General features: G+C 39.8%; 1 protein-coding gene across 1 annotated transcript; it reads right to left on the reverse strand.

The window, feature by feature from the left end:
• Nucleotides 1-1315: 1315 nt before the first annotated feature.
• LOC140647922 (granulocyte-macrophage colony-stimulating factor receptor subunit alpha-like) lies at nt 1316-15497 on the reverse strand. The gene is made up of 9 exons (XM_072853144.1): nt 15387-15497; nt 9400-9529; nt 9132-9307; nt 8210-8349; nt 5473-5505; nt 4413-4551; nt 3753-3840; nt 3105-3186; nt 1316-2134 (listed from the first exon to the last, which is right to left on the reverse strand). The coding sequence occupies exons 1-9, from the start codon at nt 15403-15405 to the stop codon at nt 2063-2065; spliced, it is 879 nt and encodes a 292-aa protein (XP_072709245.1). The 5' UTR covers nt 15406-15497; the 3' UTR covers nt 1316-2062.
• Between the last annotated feature and the right edge of the window lie 5138 nt (nt 15498-20635).

Consider the following 20635-nt stretch of genomic DNA (forward strand, 5'->3'; position numbering starts at 1 on the left):
TTTTGCCTAGGCACGCAATGTACTATGCCAGAGGTGTCCTCGCATACCTCACAAATCCAGGTCTTTGTGCCCTCTACCACCACTTGCTTCCTCCTGACCTTGCGGATTTCCTCTGCTGCAGGACATCCCTTGGTGTCTGTCTGCTGGAGCTCAGTTCACACTATGGGATGGCTCAAGGCATCCCTCCCTTGGTGTCTGTCTGCTGGAGCTCAGTTCACACTATGGGATGGCTCAAGGCATCCCTCCCTTGGTGTCTGTCTGCTGGAGCTCAGTTCACGCTATGGGATGGCTCAAGGCATCCCTCCCTCCGGCCAGGGCTCCACTCTGTACAGAAGTAAAACTGTCAGAGGAAGCTCTGGTTTGATGAGGACAACTAGCTCCAGCTTCTCAGTTTAAGGGCCACCATACTGAGTTTTTTCACCTGGCATAGTCTTTTCTTAACCTCAGCAGCATATCTTCTGTTTTGCAGGTATTCAATTTACCAGAACGTGCAAATCAGTCGAGACTTTCCCCTGTGCTGCAATCTGTCCTCTGTTTTTTTTTTCCAGAAGAAATGCAGAAACAAAGATCAAACCAATTTCAGAATAAGTCATTTTAGCATCCTAAGGTAAAGCTTTGGAAAAGCCAGTCAGGAACAGAATTGCCTGGTAGGCACGGGTGATCTTTAGTGTTTATTCTGTAGAGATACTCTCAAAATAATGCTGACGTGAGGAAAAAACAGATCATTTGTAATGGCAGTATTAGTGAACTTATTTGTTGTAACCGTGTATCCCTGTAATATGGTATTGCCATTGCTAGTAACAGGCTGTAAGCTTTGTAATGAGTTTGCAAGGCCTCAGAGCTGAAGTTTGTCAGGCTCGCTCTGCTTGAACTTTTCTTGACCTGTTTGTAGTTTTGTTTGACCAGGTGTCCATGGCTAATTTGTTTTACTTTTCTTTATCTTTGTATGGTACCACCAGGGTTTTACAATTCTAACACACCGATGCAGTGTAGGTCTAGATGATGGCAGAAGCCTTTAGAAGTGGACACACAAGGATATGGCATGGAGGTGTAGAGGCATGGGGCTGGATAAGAGGTGGGACACAGGCATGGCACTGGGGACTTCATGGCTATAAATGGCCTCTAACCCCTGGTTTTCCCAATCTAAATAATCCATCCACAGAAGCACCATGTGTGATCAGCCTCCAAATTGGTGGTTTTGTCTCATATGTCCTTACTAATTGGAGGATTCAGGATGTGCCGCTTCCGTTTTGTCCAGGTGTTATAAAAACCACACAACCAGACTGTACCATTTGCAGCTAGCAAGTGGCAGGCTTCTGTCGGAGAGATCAAAAGTTCAATTTCCAGCATTTTCCACCCCCCACACATACACATAAATATCTGCTAGCAGTCACATTTTAAGCTATTTTTCATCTACCACAGATATGAAGTGATGAAAAGTGGGAGGAAATTTTTGGTTTTGTAAATGGCTGTGAGCAACATCTAGGGCATGCTGTGCTGAAGGGCGTAGCAACATAGTTTGAAGGCAACAAATAGACTTATGAGAAAATGTCTCCTGAACTCTTTAACAATATTAATTTCCTATGAGTAAATGATCTTTTTTAAGAGGTTTAATCTTGGCCAGTTTTCAGTGGGTTTTCATACAGATGACAAATTTTTATTCCTGATCACAATTTCAACATAGCTGAACCTTTTCCAAGGCACTGGACCGCTGGAAATCCTGTATAAACCCCTTAAGTTTGGTTGTTCTTATTTTATTCTTTTGCATGGTGTTGAAAAGCAGTATAACTTCCAAAGCACTACTGAAATATTTTTGCTGAAACATTGCAAGAATACTCATCAAAAGAATAAACAAAAATAGTCCAAATGACTCAAATTATTCATGGAAAATGCAATCAAATACAAAGAGGCTTTTAAAGATAGGCTCTTGGGGAATAGTTTCTACAGGCAACGTTATTTTCTCTGCTTGCAAGGGAGAGAGAATATGAAAAACCTGTAAATTACTGCCAACAACATATATATGTTTGAAAAAATTCAAGTTGCTTGTTTCACTTCCATGCCATTATGTGACTTCTTCAATAATTGTTATTATTTCTTCAGTTTCATGCTTTATTAATTGATTCTTATATTCTGTCTATTAAAGGAAGAATAAAAAATTTCATTAGTGTTTCATGCATGAGATTAGCCACCAGTTTACAATTTATGAATCTCCTGTTATTCAGAGAGTTGTTATTATTATATAGAAGCTGTAGTGGGACTCTGTCAATGAGAGGACTGAAGTAGACATGTCTAGGTCTCCCCACCATGATGAGCTCCCCAAAAAGGAACAAAAGACTTTTCAACTCAAAAGCCAGAAAACTCATCTTTTTAAACATAGGAAAGTTAATATGACAAAGGAACAGAGAGTAAAAGGATTTATAAAGGCTCACCAGTGTGTCCTTGCAGACACATTCTTGCTTCCAGACCTGGTTGTAGCCAACTTAAAGACTCTCAGCAAATTGCAGCAGACTTTGCAACATGCTCTCTAGATAGGCAGTTCCCCTGTTACTTGCAAAATCTGTCTGTTTGTCCCTTCTTCTCATGAGTCTCTTCAGCTCTCCGCATAAGCTAGAACCTCTCAGCTCTCTGCTATACTTTCTTGCTTACCATACTGTAGAAACTTTTCCTCCTTCAGCATCATTGCCAGATACTAACATGTGTATCAACATCTGCTATGGCACAACTATTTCTGGCCAGCACTAGATTTCTTTGCCCCTTCTCTCCCCATAGCTGACCAACAGTCTGATTCTGCATTATTATTGGACTGAGGAGCTTAGGCTCAGCACTATTCTAGTGATAGCATATGGCTTATAAGGGAGAGCAGGGTGAAATTGTGTATTTTCTCCAATGCTCCAGGTAGAGAGATGACAAGTGTTTCAGAAAGGAAAAGGAAAAACAGAAGAATTATTGCATATGGACCTTCTCTTTCAATACCCCAAGAACAAGAAAAAGAAATAAAATTTATTCTTGCTTCTGTGCATCTTTCTGACACTTAGGTCATACCTTTGAGACTGCAATGGATCCTTATTTACAACAAATTTCAGGCAAATGGAAAGAAAACATACCTGGAAATCTGTTGGAGAGATCTCATGGAATGGGTCTCTTGGCTGTGGTACTGTAGCAGATGTTTTTTTCAAATAAATGCTTCTACAATGACAAAAAGGATTGGTGAAGAAAAGACTTATGCAAACATATGAATGTGTACTATACAATAATGCTCCTGAGGTATTATTTTATTCCTCTAAGACAAAAGTAGTGAAAGAGTAACTAAAAATTACATAGGCTGAATACAATGGTATCATTTCATTGTTCAGAATTTGATTATAATAATTTATTTTATGACTTATTAAAGAATCATAGGAAGCTGCTTTTTTAAGTATCTGAAAGGGAAATATCCTCAAAGCAAGGATACAATTTCCTGTGCCACCCATCTATATTGCAGGGTCTGATGGCAGGAAAGCGGCACTGATTTAAGGCCTTGTCCCAGTATTGGAAAGTGTTGTGTTATATTGATCAGATGAGTAAGAAGATGGGGAATCAGAAGTATAGAGCCCACTTGAGGAACATCCAGCAGGTCATGATTCCTGCTATAGTTCAGTGTTAATTTTCCCCCTCCCTCCTCACCTTTAAAAGGAGCCCAGAAATTTTCTCTTGGGGAAAGAGGTGTTATTTGAACTGCAGAATAAAAATTTCGCACAAGAAATAAGGCTTACGGTATGCAGAGAAAAAGTACGAGACTTGCTGCCAGCACTGGTGTCAGAAATAACATATATGAAGAAGTAGATGTAAATTGTTCTTTTCCTGAAAGACAAGCAATCATCAAAGCGTTGATTAGGGTTACAGAACAGGAATGATTGCACAGCTATGTGCAACCTGCTTTGCATGACGCTGTCAAGCACTGGTATGAAGTGGGTTCTTCTTTAACTTAGCACCTCATTGCCCTGTAACATGTGAAGGAATGGGACGGATGACACTATGTGGACTGTCTATGGTAACCTGAGACCTTACCAAGCATTTTGTGAGGAACTGAGGCCTAGAGAGTACTTCAAAATCCAAGGTGGCAGAGAGTAACAGGGGAAAAGAGAAGTTTATAAAGCCAGAAGTAGAAATGGAAAAAGGAAAAGAGCTGGCAACAGACCTCAAACAGGTCTGCTTTATTCACTGTCTCCTTGCAAGAAGCACCCACTGTCACACCAGAATGCTTGGAGACCTCCCTCATATTAAGAGAGATGACAATTCTTCGCTCCTTTTCATCCTAGGAAGTTAATGTGCAAATATCAATGTGTTTCCATCTGTAAGTATGAAATAATAAATGAGGCAGACAAGTAATAACTGAGGGAAAACTAAGTGAAGGAGGTGATTTTCATTCTTACCAAACTCTACGGGTGTACTCCACTCTCCCCAGCTTGTGCTCACTAAACAGCCATTGTCAGTTGCTCTGATTTTGACACTGTACCTTTTTTCTGCACTGAAGCTCTCAAATATGTAGGAGTTTCCTGTGCTGCTTCCTTCCTAAATACAAAACAACTAGACTGAGAACTTTTTATTCACTAGATGTACAGATTTTAAGAATGCATCAGGTTCATTTAACGATGCAATCTATTACAAAAGAAAATTTTACACATATTGCTATGAAGAGACTAGAGTGAAATAAAAATTAGAAAATTATCCCTTAATAAATTAGCTTGTTCCATCCTAATTCCTTTTGTTTGAACATTTTTGTTATTGGTGATGTGAAGATGAAATTTGCAGTATTCTTCCCAGGCTCCTAAGCCTCTGCTAAACAATGGGACTTTGGGAAAAAAAATCAATAGTTTATTTTCGGTCTGTAAATGTTGTATTCTACTATAAGGTAATTCTTTAAAGATCTGGCATTCCCTTACCACTCTACCAAAACTGAAGTAGAGTTTATCAGCCAGATAATGCAGAAGGGAAAAATTTGACATATATCGAAATCCTTCTCAGAAGAATATTGAGCCTTCTTGAAAACCTGTTCTTTTTTTTTCTTCCTTGTTTATAGTGGCTTAATCTTTCAGGTGATATTTTCTTGCCTCCTACATCTCAACCCCTTCCAGAGACCATTAATAAAGAAAAAAATTCTCCACATTTTTTGTGTCTAAGTGTAATGTGGAATTATGATCCGTAATTATACATATATGTGAATTTGGTAGGAAGTACAAAACACTGTAAAATGGAAGATTTTGTGACTTGCACGGAAGTAATGTAAAGTTCTACATGTGCAGGTATTTTTTGTACCATGTTTTATAAATAGCAGTTTAAAACTTTGAGTTTAGGAAAATTGTCAATAAAGAGCATACATATGTACTGAAACTTGTAGTGTGAAACAAAAAAAATTTGGTTGGAGGATGCTTTGATACAGGTGACATTTCAACCCAGCATAAACATTAGATTAATACAATAGTAAAGACTTACTGTTTTAGACTTGATGTTTTTCTCAGGATCAGCCTAGTAACAAGAGAAAATTTCAATTTTTATGATTGTTCTTTTTGTTACTGTATAATAAGGGGTCCTGCCTTATGAATGTTTGATTTTCAGGAAAAAATGTACATTTAATATTTTAAATGCGTTCTTTTAAAGACTATGAAGTTAAGCTGTTCGTATTGGGTTTGCGTGCCAAGGTTTTTGTAGCAGGGGGGCTACAGGGGTGGCTTCTGTGAGAAGCTGCTAGAAGCTTCCCCTACGCCCAACAGAGCCAGTGCCAGCCGGCTCCAAGATGGCCCTGCTGCTGGCCAAGGCCGAGCCCATCAGCGATGGCGGTAGTGCCTCTGGGATGACGTATTTAAGACGGGGGGAAAGTTGCTGTGCAACAGAAAACTGCAGCCAGAGAGAGGAGTGAGAATATGTGAGAGAAACAACTCTGCAGACACCAAGGTCAGTGAAGAAGGAGGGGAGGAGGTGCTCCAGGCGCTCCCCTGGTGAAGCCCATGGTGAGGCAGGCTGTCCCCCCACAGCCCATGGAGGTTAATGGTGGAGCAGATATCCAGCTGCAGCCCAGAGCAGGTGGATGCACCTGAAGGAGGCTGTGACCCCGTGGGAAGCCTGCACCGGAGCAGGCTCCTGGCAGGACCTGTGGACTCAAGGAGAGAGAGGAGCCCACGCTGGAGCAGGTTTGCTGGCAGGACTTGTGACCCCATGGGGGACCCACGCTGGAACAGTCTGTTCCTGAAGGACTGCACCCCATGGGAGGGACCCACGCTGGAGCAGTTCGTGAAGAACTGTAGCCCATGGGAAGGACTCATGTTGGAGAAGTTCATGGAGGACTGTCTCCCGTGGGAAGGACCCCACGCTGGAGCAGGGGAAGTGTGAGGAGTCCTCCCCCTGAGGAGGAAGGAGCGGCAGAGACAACGTGTGATGAACTGACTGCAACCCCCATTCCCCATCCCCCTGCCCTGCTGAGGGGGAGGAGGTAGAGAACCTGGGAGTAAAGTTGAGCCCAGGAAGAAGGGAGGATGGGGGGAAGGTGTTTTAAGATTTACTTTTTATTTCTCATTATCCTACTCTGATTTGATTGGTAATAAATTAAACTGATTTCCCCAAGTTGAGTCTGTTTTGCCCATGACGGTAACTGGTGAGTGATCTCCCTGTCCTATCTCCACCCATGAGCCTTTCATTATATTTTCTCTCCCCTGTCCAGCCAAGGAGAGGACTGATAGAGCAGCTTGGTGGGCACCTGGCATCCAGCCAGGGTCAACCCACTGCACTGTTCTTCCACTAAAAGGTTTTTCCACATCACTGGTGCTCTGAAATACCGTACCCTTTAAATTTGATTACAGAACTGAGTATCAAAGAACTAAAAAAAAAAAAAGGATCAGGTTGCCCACCAATTAAAATCGTACATTTTACCTGTATCTAAAAAAATACTAGAAAAAGTAATGTTTTTTCCATTAGAACTTTTGTCTGTGTAGCTTTCACATTCTTAAACATTTAATTTAGCTACATTATGTCTCCATTTTTTTTTATTTTTTCCTGTTGGAACAATGAACTCACAAATATTTCTGCAAATATTTCGAACTTTGTTTTTGATGGATATAATACTGCTTTCCATATTCATCCAAGTCTTCAAAATGCTTGCAATACTGAAATGTATAACAACAACCATACACAGTTAAGACCTGGGAAACCTGGATATTCTGTTCCAATAACCTGGCAGAATATTTCTTTTATTCAAAGACATGGATGACTTTTTCCACTTTAAGTTAAAAAGAAAGGACACAGAACTTCATAAAACCCCACAATGAACAGATGCTGTATTAGTACCCCTTACATCTGATTGTGACAGCTGTGGTGCAACCATCCTGATTGTGTATGCTGCAGACCTGCTTTAGATAAACCTAAACTCCTAAACTCCTTCAGCAATACCACACTGGTGTCAGTTAATGGAGTCAAGAAGAAGGCAAGGCCAGATAGATACACAAAGGGCAGGATGGAAAGTACGGGGGTCCAGGTGGAGATACCTAAGAGCCCTTGCAGCACATCCTAACTTACAAGTACGCCTTTGTAATAAAGCGTGTGTTACTTCTTTGGACCTAATTTAGTAATACCATAAACCTGACTGAGCAGTAAGGATGACTACAAGAAGTAGGAACAAATGCAAAGTGAGTTCGTGACAGACATGACAAAAAGTGACTGATAGGATAGGAGTCTGTAGAGAGGAAAACCACAGAACAGAAGGTCCTGACCTAACTTAAACAAAAACCAGAAGTAGGACTGAAAGACCACACTGGGACCCAAACTGCCTTATAGGGACACGTAAAATTGGTTGTATCCAATTTAACAATAGCTTTGGTTTTCTGTAGTATATTTAGAGTTCATTTGATATATCCTATAACTGTTCATAATGAAGTCATCAGGTAATATGGTCCATCCCCCTATACGTGCTAGAATAGGTATTCACCCTCAGTGTGGGGAATCCTTTGCCCAGTTTCTTTAAGGATCAGCTGTACAGTGGACTGAAAGCATTCCCTCAATTTGCTGCCCCTATTTGTGAGTGACAGCAGTCCTCAGCTCATATGCAAGAGGGGCACTACATATCAAAAGGGAGAGATTAGTTAAGTAGGGAAAGAGAACAGGGAAAGAGGACAGGTTGTATGGTAGCATGTGTGGAAATACAGGCATACAAAATACTATTAAGAGTCATAATTATTCTTACCTTGTTTTCTATGACAATTTCATATTTGAAACAAGCATGTTTTTTCACATGACTTGTGCAAGGTGGTTGCCACCGAATTTCACAACCATGAGAAGCTTCTGTACAGTTCACAGTAACATTTAATGGAGGGGTGAGTCTTTCTACAATAATATAATCAGAAACACTATTTAATAATAATAAGCTCTCTTCACTCCGCCTTTTTAAAATTTAGGTAGGTAGACATTCAAAGGTAGGTATTATACAGACATTTAGGTAGGTAGTCTAAAAAGATGTAATGCAGCTTTACCAGAATTATTATATTCACCGCATATTCTGAAGCAGGATTCCCTGATTTAACACTCCAGTTGAGGAGCCTGGAGTATCATCAATAACAAACAGTAGGTAAAATTAAAAAACACAAACCATTTGTTAGATTTTACTGAATGCAGCATACAACCTGTGTAGGGTTTTTTTTTATACTGTGGTCATATTAAACAGAAGTAATTTTTTTGTTTTTATTAACAACATTCTTCCATTAAAAAAAATGAAAGTTTTTGCTCACAGTGTTAAGGTAATTGGTTCTTTTGTATTATGTGGATGAACAGAACTACGAGATAATGATATAAGACCAACATCTAGATAGTCCTGCTCAGGCATCCTTAGCTAGTTAATCCCAAGAGTTGAAACCTGTCTTTCAGAGCATAAATATGTGACTGAAATGTTCACAATTCTCTGACCTGTGATTTCAGATTGTCTCTGCATTCATTTGTTTTTATTCATTCTTATAGTTTTGACTTTTCAGCCATCAAGGCTGGGGAAAAGGAAAAAAAAAACCTGTTGTGAGGAGAAGTATTTTAAAACTGTATGCTTTTTTCCCAGGGATAAATTCTTCATTCTCTTAGCATTAAACTGGAAATAAAATTGAAAAAATAAAAATTCTTACCAATTTTGTACAGTTTAATTATCTCCTTATACGACTGAATGTTTTGTCCACTTCTAGACCCGTTTACCAGGAAATAGGCTCTCTTATTTTCTATTGTCACATTTTGGAATCTACATCCTGTGTGCCTTCCACAATTATCTTTGATGTAATTCTGGCATCCTGTGAAATCTTCCTTCCTTTACATGAGATATTGCATCAGTTAAATATTGACAATGTCACATGTCAGACCAGAAATCAAAATTCCCTAGATTCAAGCAGACCTACTTACGAGGAGGTCTTCCAGTACAGGAAATATTGGGTATCTTCTGAAGCAGTCCTGCCCGCCTGCCAAGTGCAGTTCATGAAGGAAACATTAAAAATGACACAGACAAAATTTTCAATGGCTGTCCCATTCATGCCTGCAAACACAGGAAGAATATCCCATGTCTACTTTGCGGAAAGACTGTATAACTGCTCAAATCATGCAGATCTCTGCAAGCTCATGTAGTAATTTTTAGCCACCTGATTAGAAAATCCAACCGCATATTGTTTGGGCCTTGCACTTAGGTGCTTACTTTAAGATAGCAATGATTTTACTTGTGTTGAGCCATGAGGCTTACCTACCATTGTTACAGATGCTGAAGATGTGACTAGGATTTAATCAACTCTTTAATCAACTCAGTCATGGTGATGTAGTGGAAGCTAATAACAAAGACAGTCACTGTTGTGTCCTTTGTTTAGATCCACTGTCTATCTAAGGTCCAGTTTACAGTGGAATATAAATTCTACCACCATGAGCAAGGCCAGTTCTCTCTCCTGTGTTTATCTTAAGTGGTCTGACCCTTGGTTGATTTATAAAGGACTAAGGATTTAAAATAAGCTGACCACCACTTTCTTCTGTGTAACAGCTGGGTGATTACAACCTGACCCTGAGACTGCTTCCTGAAGCTAGCCCCTGCAGAATTGTCATGATTTTGAAGAGAGAATGGCATATTTTTTGATCTTGAATTGAAAACAGTTGCTAACCCGTTCTGGCACTTCGGATGCAAGGATAGGAGGAATTTTGTTTGCAATGAACTTGATAGAAGCAGGCCTGAATATCCATGTCATTAGTGTAAAACCAAGACAAAATTGAAGCAGAAGTTGACAGCTTGCTTAAGTTAAAAGACTATCCAGGTTGTGTATTCACATGAGGAATTAATTCCTTGTGTGTTTCTTCCCTATCAAAAGGTGAGATCTCCAACAGGAAGTAATAATCATGTCGTAACTCTTCTTAACTGCTATCATCATGAATTGAAGGAATGGGTCACAGCTTTCCAAGACAATGATTCACTGAGCTTAAGCACCACATGTAGCGCCTTTACATGTACCTCCCCAGTTAGCCTTAAAGCTCCCTATGTGTCTAACAGGTTCCCAAACAAGGCTCAGAAGCCACAAGCGACTGTTTCCTGCCCAAGCTTCACTGCAGTCCAAGCTGGAAGCCTCTTTTTCCTTATGTTCCCACAAGCATCTGATCATGTAGCTGACAGCACTGATTTCAAAAGAAATGTGGTTATTGATCAGACCAAAACTTCTGACATCAGTGGACACTTAGGGAGAAAAGTATAAGGAGAGAGAAAACACCAAGCAGGCCTTTGCCTATATATTCTCTCTTCTACCAGCAAGCAGTTCCCTATGGACTTGCGAAGTTACAGGCTACCTCCTAGATCACTGTGCTTAGCAGTCCAAGAAAGCCTGATCTCCCATTAATTTCCTTCATCCCGTTTGAATCCATTTATTTTGTTGACCTCTACCGCATCCCTTGCCAATAGGATGAGCAATGGGAGAATTCAAAAGGTCTACTTTCCTTCTGGCTCCTTTCCTCTCTTGAGCTGCAATGTGAGAAAAGGCGATTCTTCTCCAGAAAAGAAGGAGCTCAAACACACTCTCGTACCTAATATTTTTTCATGGCTTGCTCCAGGCAGCTACTGTGCTGTATGGAGGCTTTGGGGACTACTCTGCATAATGAAGTTTCTTTCATTTGGGTGTACTACAAGTGCAGGTACATAATAAAGGTGGCTAGGATCACAGTTTCCAGAGGGAAAGGCTGTTATCTAGGAGACCTAACCTAACATGATGTTGTGTAGCTTGGCTACAAATAGAGCTGGATGAATTAAACCCCATCCCTCAGAACACCTCGGTGGAAGCATTCACTTCACACTCATCACACTGGGAGTCAGCATGCACTAGGAGAAATGTTGTCAGGGACAGGACCTTGAAAAGGAGTCCCAAGAGTAGCAACCATCTGATTCCTTTGGAAATAAAGAGGAATTCTTCAAGTGACAACGTAAGTTATCAGAGTACTTCTGGATTTCTGGAAAACTTCCTCTCTTCCAAGAGGAAGGTTGAAACTGTTTTAAGAGCTTGGTTCAGCAGCATTTCTTTTGACAGCAGTGTTGGCCTAAGCATTCTCTCTCCTTCCCCATCCTCCGTGGCTCCTTCTCGATTCCATCCTGCCTCCCTGGCTGTGCTAGTGCCTTTCCTTGTAAGGCCTTGTAGTGAGTAATTCTGAAGAAGTGATCATCACTAAAACTAATAAGGCTCCTCCCACCCCAGCAGTTTTTGTTTCTTCTTGTTTTTTCATCTGGCTTAGCATCCTTTACCACAAACAGTGGAATGACTTCATCTGAGATGACAGTGTGGGTTAGCAAGAAAGACCCAGAGGAGAGCTGTCTAAGCTATTTCTGCTGCTGTAAGAAATGTTGACCCATATCTAGTCACTAGAGGCATCTAAGCTCTCAGCATAGAGTTGCTTATATCCAATTTATGTATAAGTTTATATATATATGTATAACAATCCACTCCTGAGAGTCCAGTTATTATGGTACTGTACTGAGATGATGGAGAGCTTTGCTCAGTTCTCTGGTCTGCCACAGATTCACTTTGTGACCCAGGGTCAATAAAATCTGTGTACTTCACTTCCTCATTTACAAAAGAAATAGAGAAGTTTTCTTCCCGTCAAGAAATTGTGAAGTAAATGCAGCAGTCTGAAGTATGATCACAGGTGCTGTGCAAGGGTCTTAGGGGGATAGGCTCCATAAAGCCTTTGGCAATGCTGCAAATCAAAAGAAAAAAGGGTTATTCTGATTTCAGATCAGATCACAAACTGGTTCACGTGTGGGCCAACGAGGATTTGAGTTGACTGGCAGCATAGGAAACAGGGTGAAAGGAACTCCTAAAATTACATTGTGGTCAAGGAAAAAGCAAATGAAACCACATACTTGGCCTCTTCAGTGATGGCCTCAGTTTTTTATATCCAAGAGAAGAATATAGACATATACTCAGATGTTCTTTAATTAGCGTAAGTTCTACAGCCAGAACATTACTCTGCCTACAAAACAGCCACGATCAGCTACACAGTGTCATGTTCATACCAACATCAAGCACATGATGGGAAGATTACTCAGATATGTGTGAGTCACTTTATTCCCTTTGTTGACAGGACTTTTTTCCCAGGTTTTGAGGGGATTTATTTTTCAATTTTTCTTTATTCACTTTTCTGTGGATATGCCAAAGAAAATCTAGCAGAGTAGACAAGTATGACTACCCTTCCTTTAAGGCTTATTTTTGAGCCTACTGTATTCACCCACAGGGTAAGTGTTAACAGTTTTACTTTTATTTTTAACAACACCTGGAATGGAGCTAAGTCTTCTTCTGAGACATTTCTCCCATTATCTCCCATTATTTCAATGGGGCACTGAATTTTTTCTCTTTCCGGTTTATACTTGAGGACTAGCTACATTGTTCTAATAGCTTCTTGCTTAACCACTCCTCTTTTAATAAGCCCATATTTGTCACTTCTTTATCATTATTTCCTTAAAAAAGAGGTAGCACCATACTCTCATGATCCTTTTCTGTGAGCTGTGATGCAAAGAACAGTTTAGTTTGTCTGTAGTGCACTCTTCCTTCTGAACTGCCTCCTCTATTCTTTGATAATGATAATAAAATACATATGCAAGTATACTACTATCCTCACAAGCATCCTTTGTTTCACACCTGAATAACTTATTTTCCCATATTTTAGTATCTTTAGCTATTTTTGAAATCTTTCTTGACATTCTTTATATCTTTTCATGGAAGAGGTAAGGTACTTAACTGAGTGAGACAGATGTGATGATTGTGATTGCGCCCAACTGCATAACAACCCACTGTTTTAAGCACACACAGTGCTTTCTTTTATTTATTTATTTATTTTTCTTGAGTCAACTTAGATTACCTCCATCTCTTGGGCAGATGTTAGAAACTGTGTAGGAGTAGTAGCTGCAGAAAAATATCAGAGAAAAGAAAATTTGGCTCTGCAATCCTTTGTGGTAATCAGGATTATTAACAAGGAAGGACAGGATCTCACCTCTGGGCCTTGAGCCCAAGAGATTTTTTACTTTTATTCAGTAGTTCTTGAATAGAAAATGCATAAACTGCTCTTGACTCTTGGACACAATGGATGAGATAGATAATTTGTAAAGGATTGTAATTAACATACTTGCTATTGGAAATGAATAAAAGGAAAATTAAATTGCTTTAACTTTTTAACCTAACTCTGAAGATGCTGTCAACTGTGGGGTAGAGTTTGTCTTACCTAAACTTACCCAAGTGCTGTATAGACATGCCTACAGGGGAACCACTAATTCGACGTTGCCTTAATAGTGGCTGGAAAGAAACTGCTACTTAAGATACAGTTTATTCAACCTAGTCTAGGACAGGATGAATGAAGGCTTCACTGCATTTATTTCCTGCCAGTGACTGAAAAAATAGCCCAGGGTGACCAGCCCAGGAGGATCTTTCTAAAACTAAGCGATCCACCTTGGTCAGGTGAATCCAGGAGGATTCATTCCTTTCCCCTCTTCCATCATCTGGAATCCACATGTAAGTACTAAACAGAAATGCTGCCACTATTCTTTTCTCACTGAAAACTGCAAATTTATTTTTGAAAATGCCTTATCCTCCTCTTTCTTATCCTCCTCACACTAACTGTGCTAGTATCATGCTTTTTCTCTTTAGAAAAACAGTTGCAGTAGAAGAACAGTACTATTTTCCCCAGAGGTGGTCCAAACTTTCTTTCACATCTCAAATAATTCCTGTGCAGATTATTGATCAAAATCTTAAGGAAACATAAAGTATTTCTCTGTGAAGTTGTTTCCTTTGTGCACTGTAGTTTATAAACTTTCTGTGAAAATCGGCTACTGCTAGACTCTGTGCTACAGCACAAGCCATTCTCAGTCACCTCTCAGAGCATGCTGAATCCTGACACGTGTCCACAGGAGATGGTCATGTTAGGAATTTGGAAATATCAGCGAGGTTGAAATCCTACTGCAGTGACTATTCTCATCCAGGGTGATTAGAGAGTTGATTAGATGAGAATAAAAACTGTCCAATAACCTGCTGATTGTAAGTAACATATAACCATGTAGCTTATCATGTCTCGATACTGCTATGATTTTTATAACCAATGAAAAAGAAGGTCTGTAATTGAAAAAAAACCAAAAACCTTGTACTTTGTTTTTGTATCACTATTATTTGTTAAGGGAGATATCTTATCTGTTCTGGGTATAGTACTTAAGACTAGACCTCTGAGTTTTATTTCCCAGCTTTGCCCCTGAAACACTTGGAAAGTTATTTTTGTCTGGAGGAATATATAAAATGGAATTATTGCTTACATGTTGGATGTGCTATGAGGAAAAAATTTTGCCTACATTCCTGTGACATTTTCAGAGTACTGTGTATATGTGAAATCTTCTTCAGTATTAAAATTGTAATAAGAGAAAAGACACTGGCATACATCCATTCTACTGGTGCCTAAATGCAGTACTCCTAAAAAGGATTCACCCTGCACAGTGATTTTGCTCTATGCATGTAAAGAGCTAAAACCTGAACATTTCCAGTTTGACTGTGTTTTCAAGAGAATACAGAAAGTGACATAGGCTCTCTTCAATGCTGTAATGCAGGTTTTAACTTAACAAGGAAAATACTGCTATGTGGATGAGGCCAGTAATGCTGGAAACTCTGTTAATTTTAAAATATATTTATATAATTAATTTCAGACTGTAGAAAAAATACATGATCAAATTTTTGGCTAAGACATTAATCAGACAAAAGCATGCATTTGCAGGTAGTGTCTATCCAACCCTCACAGCTATTTTAACAACAGTAAAACTAGCACAAATAACAAAATGCAGTATTTCTTTGACTAGCTTCTTTGGAGTAAAAGTAAACAACAGACAAAGGCAAAAGTAAACCTACCTCCTCCTTGAAAACCCATTTCCCTGTAGCAGTTGCAGTAATGGGGCACAAAAAGGATGGAAGCTGTGAATTTGCCTTGGTGGCATATTTTTGTGTGCTTTGATAATGTGATTTCATTATTAAGTCTTCTGAACCGCTCATGTAACAGGGTGTAGAAATCCCGCCTACGTCTTACTCATTTCCTTTACCCTGTACTTCTGTAATGTAACAGGGAAAAGCGTGGTTACAGCCATTGTTTTTCTACAGGGAGACAAATAGGTAAGAATAGAAGGACACCCTCTTTATCACTTCATTCACATAATTTTAACTCATTTCTGTCACACATTTTTCATATAGGCATTTGTACAGGGCACAGTCTCAAAGGTAGGTGGATATATGAGTCTATCTTCTGGCTCAGTTATAGGTCAGGTACCATTGTTTCAAGCCACGCCACTATTTTCTGCTTATTGCTTTGGGTTACCGCCCTGCACAGGAGAATAAGTCTGGTGCTCTGGACTTCGTAACAGCCATTTCCAGCTTTGCACTAGCCAGCCTCATTTCCTGTAGGTGGGTAACAAACCAATGTCACCAGCTTCCACAACTTTTCCACTTGACATGTACACATTTTTCTGGGCTGGGCGAATTCAATGCACAGACCAGGAAAAGTTTCTTCATGCATGCAAATGCCCTGAGTGTACCAAATCAACACTATGTCACTTGTCTGTGCTCGTGCCCTAGTCCCAGGAGGGTGTACAGTCCCTCCTGCCCTCTGGCTGCAGAGTCTGAACGTCCTCTTTCCAACTGCATTCAACAATGTGAGCACACAATATGTGGTACTAACACAGTCAGCTGTGTGCTGCCCAGGCATGGAGATCCACAACTGCCTGTGTTATCAGGCTCTGAAATGAGTAAGCCCAAGCCTTTTTTGCTATCGTGATTGCTTTTGACACTGAAGAGTGTGCCTGGGTCCTGAAAGATGTTTGCCCAGCAAAGCAACTTTCTGTGAACTGAGAAACATAGCACCTGCCTTTTCATGTAACCAAAGTACAGTCTGATTAGAGATCCCTCTGCTTTTCTCACCTTTAAATCATTTGAACAGGAAAATGAAGTTATTAAAGTAAACAACAGCATGTAAATCTGAGTAGTTATAATATTCACTGAGTATTTCAGTCTTACTATACGTACCTGTTATATCTCACTGGAAGAATGGTAAATCAGATCAGATTTGTCCTGCTTCTGTTTGCCTGTATCTTGTATAGCTTCATTCCCATCAGCCTCTGTTTTTGTTGCTCTTCTGGGCAGAGGAGGAATCGGGGGATTTCTTGAGAAGATGTTTCCTCTTCTTCAGGTCTCAATTCCTCAATTTTATTCATAGAGTAGACAAGAGGACACTAGCACATTCCCTGCTAAGACACTTTATTGCAGGAGCTGCAGAAGTAAGACCTTTTGTTCTCTTTCTCACTTTCTATTGAAGACACTTCTGTAAAATTGGCATGAATTATGGTTTTGGGATAGATTGGTATGAGTGAACCTGAAACCTCATTTTCTATAAAGTATGTACAACCTGCCCAGCTAGATGATGATAATGCTGTATAGGTTGGAAGCTAAAGAACTGATTCTCATATGCACCCATAAGGTGTGGAAAGGTTGTAAGTACGAAATCACACTGACGTCAAAGTTTTTCAGTGTGGCAGGAAAACTAGTTGTGTAGTGGACACAATCTGCAATCCTTACTATTATTTTACAGTTTAATAAATGAGAATTTCTCAGAACATTTAACATTGTTAGAGGGATGAATTATCCAGGAAAACAACTGTAATAGTCCAGTGATTTCTTGGATTTTTTTGGTTGTGTTCTTTAGTCCATTGGTGGGATTGTTGCTTTCCAAAGTGTCAGTTAGTTCTACACTCACTTTTAATGAACTATTGACAAGGCACATTGCCACTGCGTTCTTGAAACTAAGGGCAGGTTGCCTAGGAAAAAAACAGAAGTTAAAGAAATTGAAGGATTTAGAAAGGCCAGAGCAGAAAAGAGTCCAAATCCCATCAATGTTACATATAAACTCCTAGAGAATTGCACACTTGAATGTGCACTCTCTACATGCCAAGCAGGAGGAAAAATATGAGACCTGATCCAGAACCATAGGCATCACTAGGTAATCTGTCATTGAACACATGAGCCTTCAGGTGAAGCCACTCATGAAAACAGCAGAGTGGGATCATGCAGAATAAAACTAGGGATGTTTTCTTTGTCAAGAGTGACAGAGGAAGAACTTGTCCTTGCATCTGGTTCAGATCTTAGTATTTGATTTAGCTCCAAGATGTGGTACCTGGTGAACTTGCACGAGGTGCACTCACTACGTCTTCCCTGAAACAATATATGCATTGTTTGCAACTAAAACCCAAAAATCATGACCTAACCTCAGGAAATAAGTGAAACTGCCAAAATAGAAACAAAATGGCTTTCATGATGGGAGTCCTAAGCAAGGTACAAACTGGCACATCTTTCAGACCAACTGGCGGCTCTTACGGAAAACAAGATTTTCAGCACTGTTTCTCTTTCACTGTTCCATAGTGTACAGAAAGGTAACCATCAAGTTGTGAAGTGTGCTTTTATATTATTATCTTCAGGTAGAACAAAAGCTAATTGGTGATCTTGGGACTAGTGTGCATTCTCCGTTTGGCCACCGAGGAAATCTCATTACTTATGATATCTTGCAATGACTAGAGAAAATTCCGTCAAACCAACTCTACCCCTGTAGCACCTGTGGCAAGATGCGAAGTTAGCACCAGATGAGCTGTAACACTTTGTAAGAGAAGTGCTCTCATGACAATCCAGCATGCAAGTTTCTCATGCTTTGTTTACTGATGAGATAAAGAAAAAAACCCAAGCATCAAGTGGTAGTCTACTGCTGCAAGGCAAAGCATCAATTTTATTACCTTTCTCTTTTGTATCAACATTCTTGCATCCTGAGCATGTGTGTGGGAAGGGCGTGCTTTGGCAAGTAAGCACCCAGAATGGCTTCCCTCAAAACCTCTGCAAGGGTCCACAGAACAACACTCTTTCTCTATGGATGCAGCTACTACAGGTATGTTTCGTGTTACCAGTGTTTCTCCCACAAGCTGAGGAAAGGTTTAGGATACACTCACCTGTGATTTCCACCTTGAGCTCAGCACACAGAATTGGTTGTCCCTGTCTGTCTTTCAGAAAACTTCTGTGAATGCTGGGGTATTTGTTTACTTCAGGGAAGAACTAGTTTTTAAGCTCTATTTAGGCTTGGAATTAATTTCCAAATGAAATGGTGGAAATCTCTCTTTGGCAAGCTCTCAAGGAGAGAAAAAGTTTTAAAATGTGCTCTTCCGCTGCCCACTGATTGTGAAGTTGCCCTGGCTAGGATACTTTCCCTGCAACAACGAATGGCAAAAAGGTGAAAGCTCACTGTAAAGCTGCACTTTAAAGGGACAGCTTAGTTGGCAAAACAGATCAAAAGATTTAGAATAGAAACTGAGAGAAATAAAGAAAACAGCAAATTGTATAATCAGTAGCTATTTTAATGCAGTCACAGAGGAAAGAAACTTGACTGAAATTGTAATTATTTTCCTTTTTTTTTTCTGATTAGCTTCCTGTACAACAAACAGAAAATGCAGATAGGTGGATGGTGTTCATGCACGTATTGTGGTTAACAGCAGATGAAGTAACGCAGTATGAGTGAGGGCAGTCATCCGTTTCTTCTTATTGAAGAGAAAGTATTGCACTTTCTTTATTCCCTTCCTTCTAAAGAACACCAATTTGCATAAAAGACTCTGCAAGGGACTTTTCATTGGAGGCTTGTGGGAACAGATGCAAAAAGATATGCAGAATTACTGTGAAAATATAGGAATTGAAAGAATCCAAAGATAAAAGAAAACAAATGCTCCACTTCACTTTCAGAGGTGTGAAGAATCATTCAGCAAACTCATTTATGCAAGACTTAAGTGAACCCCCAAAAAAACTAGCACTTTGAGTGCATGTTTGTCTTCAGGTAAAAGGCTTCCCTGAACAACCGTTATATTGCCAGTGGTGAGGTTGATATCAGGAGGATTTTATGGTTTAGGTTTTGTTTCTCCTTCAGTGATGGCTTCATGTTAGAACTGAAGGTGATTGCACAAAACATTTCACAGGATAAACATACCAAGAAAGTTTAATGTTGTGATTTCAAATAGAAATCAAGAGAGCCTCTTTAAGCCTGGAAGAATGAGCAAACTGCTGAGAAAGCCAAGGGGTGTCAGTAAGAAGAGACAGAATTTGCTTAGTCTTCCAAAGCTGGTGCTGCTTCTTGCCGAAGCCCCTTCAGCAAGAGAAACACCTTCCTGAAGCAAGTGAGGGGCTGAAACACACACATGCCAGAGCATGTGGAACGATAGTGGCACTGATCTGTGAAGAGCTATGTTATGTGGCTATTTATAGTTCTTAAAAGAATACTTGCATCAAACATGCCCATAAACAGCAGGTAAATAGAAGTCTACAGTTATGCCGAAAGTTTATTTTGACAAATTGCATTATGGCAATGTCTGGGAGGTTGAGAGACCTTGTGAATTATGGGCCAATGCATTTATTCAGTACAATTACTGTCTTCATGAAACAGGAAATGGGAGAGAGAAAAACTTAGTTGTTCTGATTGCTGCTCTGTAAAGGAATTGAAAGAGTCCTGCTAGAGGATAAAGATAGTGCTGAGACTTTTGTGTCAACTCAGCTTCCGTAATTCTTGAAACTGGACCCCGCAGATTCTCAGAACAGAATTATTCTTGGAACCCTGAGTCCCAGCACAGGAGAAGCTGGGTCATCATGTAACTGTTACAGTGAATTAGGATACAGGACTCTGGGCTGGTATAAAAGCCTTAATTTATTGTCAAGTGAATTTCCTTAATTATGAAAATTTTACATATAGATTGGAAAAGTTAAAACCTTCAATATTTATACAGAATAAACTGTATGCTATCAATTTCAGTACAGGCAATTTAACTAATTATATGGATGTACGGCTTCATGAAAATTCACAAAATGCCTGAGATCACCTCTGCAGAGGATTTGGGGTACTACGCATGCATCCCAGTCTTGTCATTCAGAGTCTCATAATCAGTGTTTGACCTAGACATGGACGTTTTCACCAAACCAGTCAACTTGAAGATGAAGTTCTCCTTAGCTGCTGTGCAGTCTGAAGGATTATTTGGTTTGCTTAATGAAAGGGAGGGGAATTACATGCCAGAGTAGTCTAAAAGAATTCTTTACTA

Source organism: Ciconia boyciana, chromosome 1, assembly GCF_034638445.1.
Source record: "Ciconia boyciana chromosome 1, ASM3463844v1, whole genome shotgun sequence".
In the NCBI taxonomy this organism is placed as follows: Eukaryota; Metazoa; Chordata; class Aves; order Ciconiiformes; family Ciconiidae; genus Ciconia; species Ciconia boyciana.

Coding starts and splice junctions, on each gene's coding strand:
- LOC140647922 (XM_072853144.1), bottom strand. Junction 9,308..9,399: donor CTGTACTGGAAGACCTCCTC/GTAAGTAGGTCT, acceptor TCTCATGTAAAG/GAAGGAAGATTTCACAGGAT. Junction 2,135..3,104: donor TCTCTCCAACAGATTTCCAG/GTATGTTTTCTT, acceptor TTCCTTTAATAG/ACAGAATATAAGAATCAATT.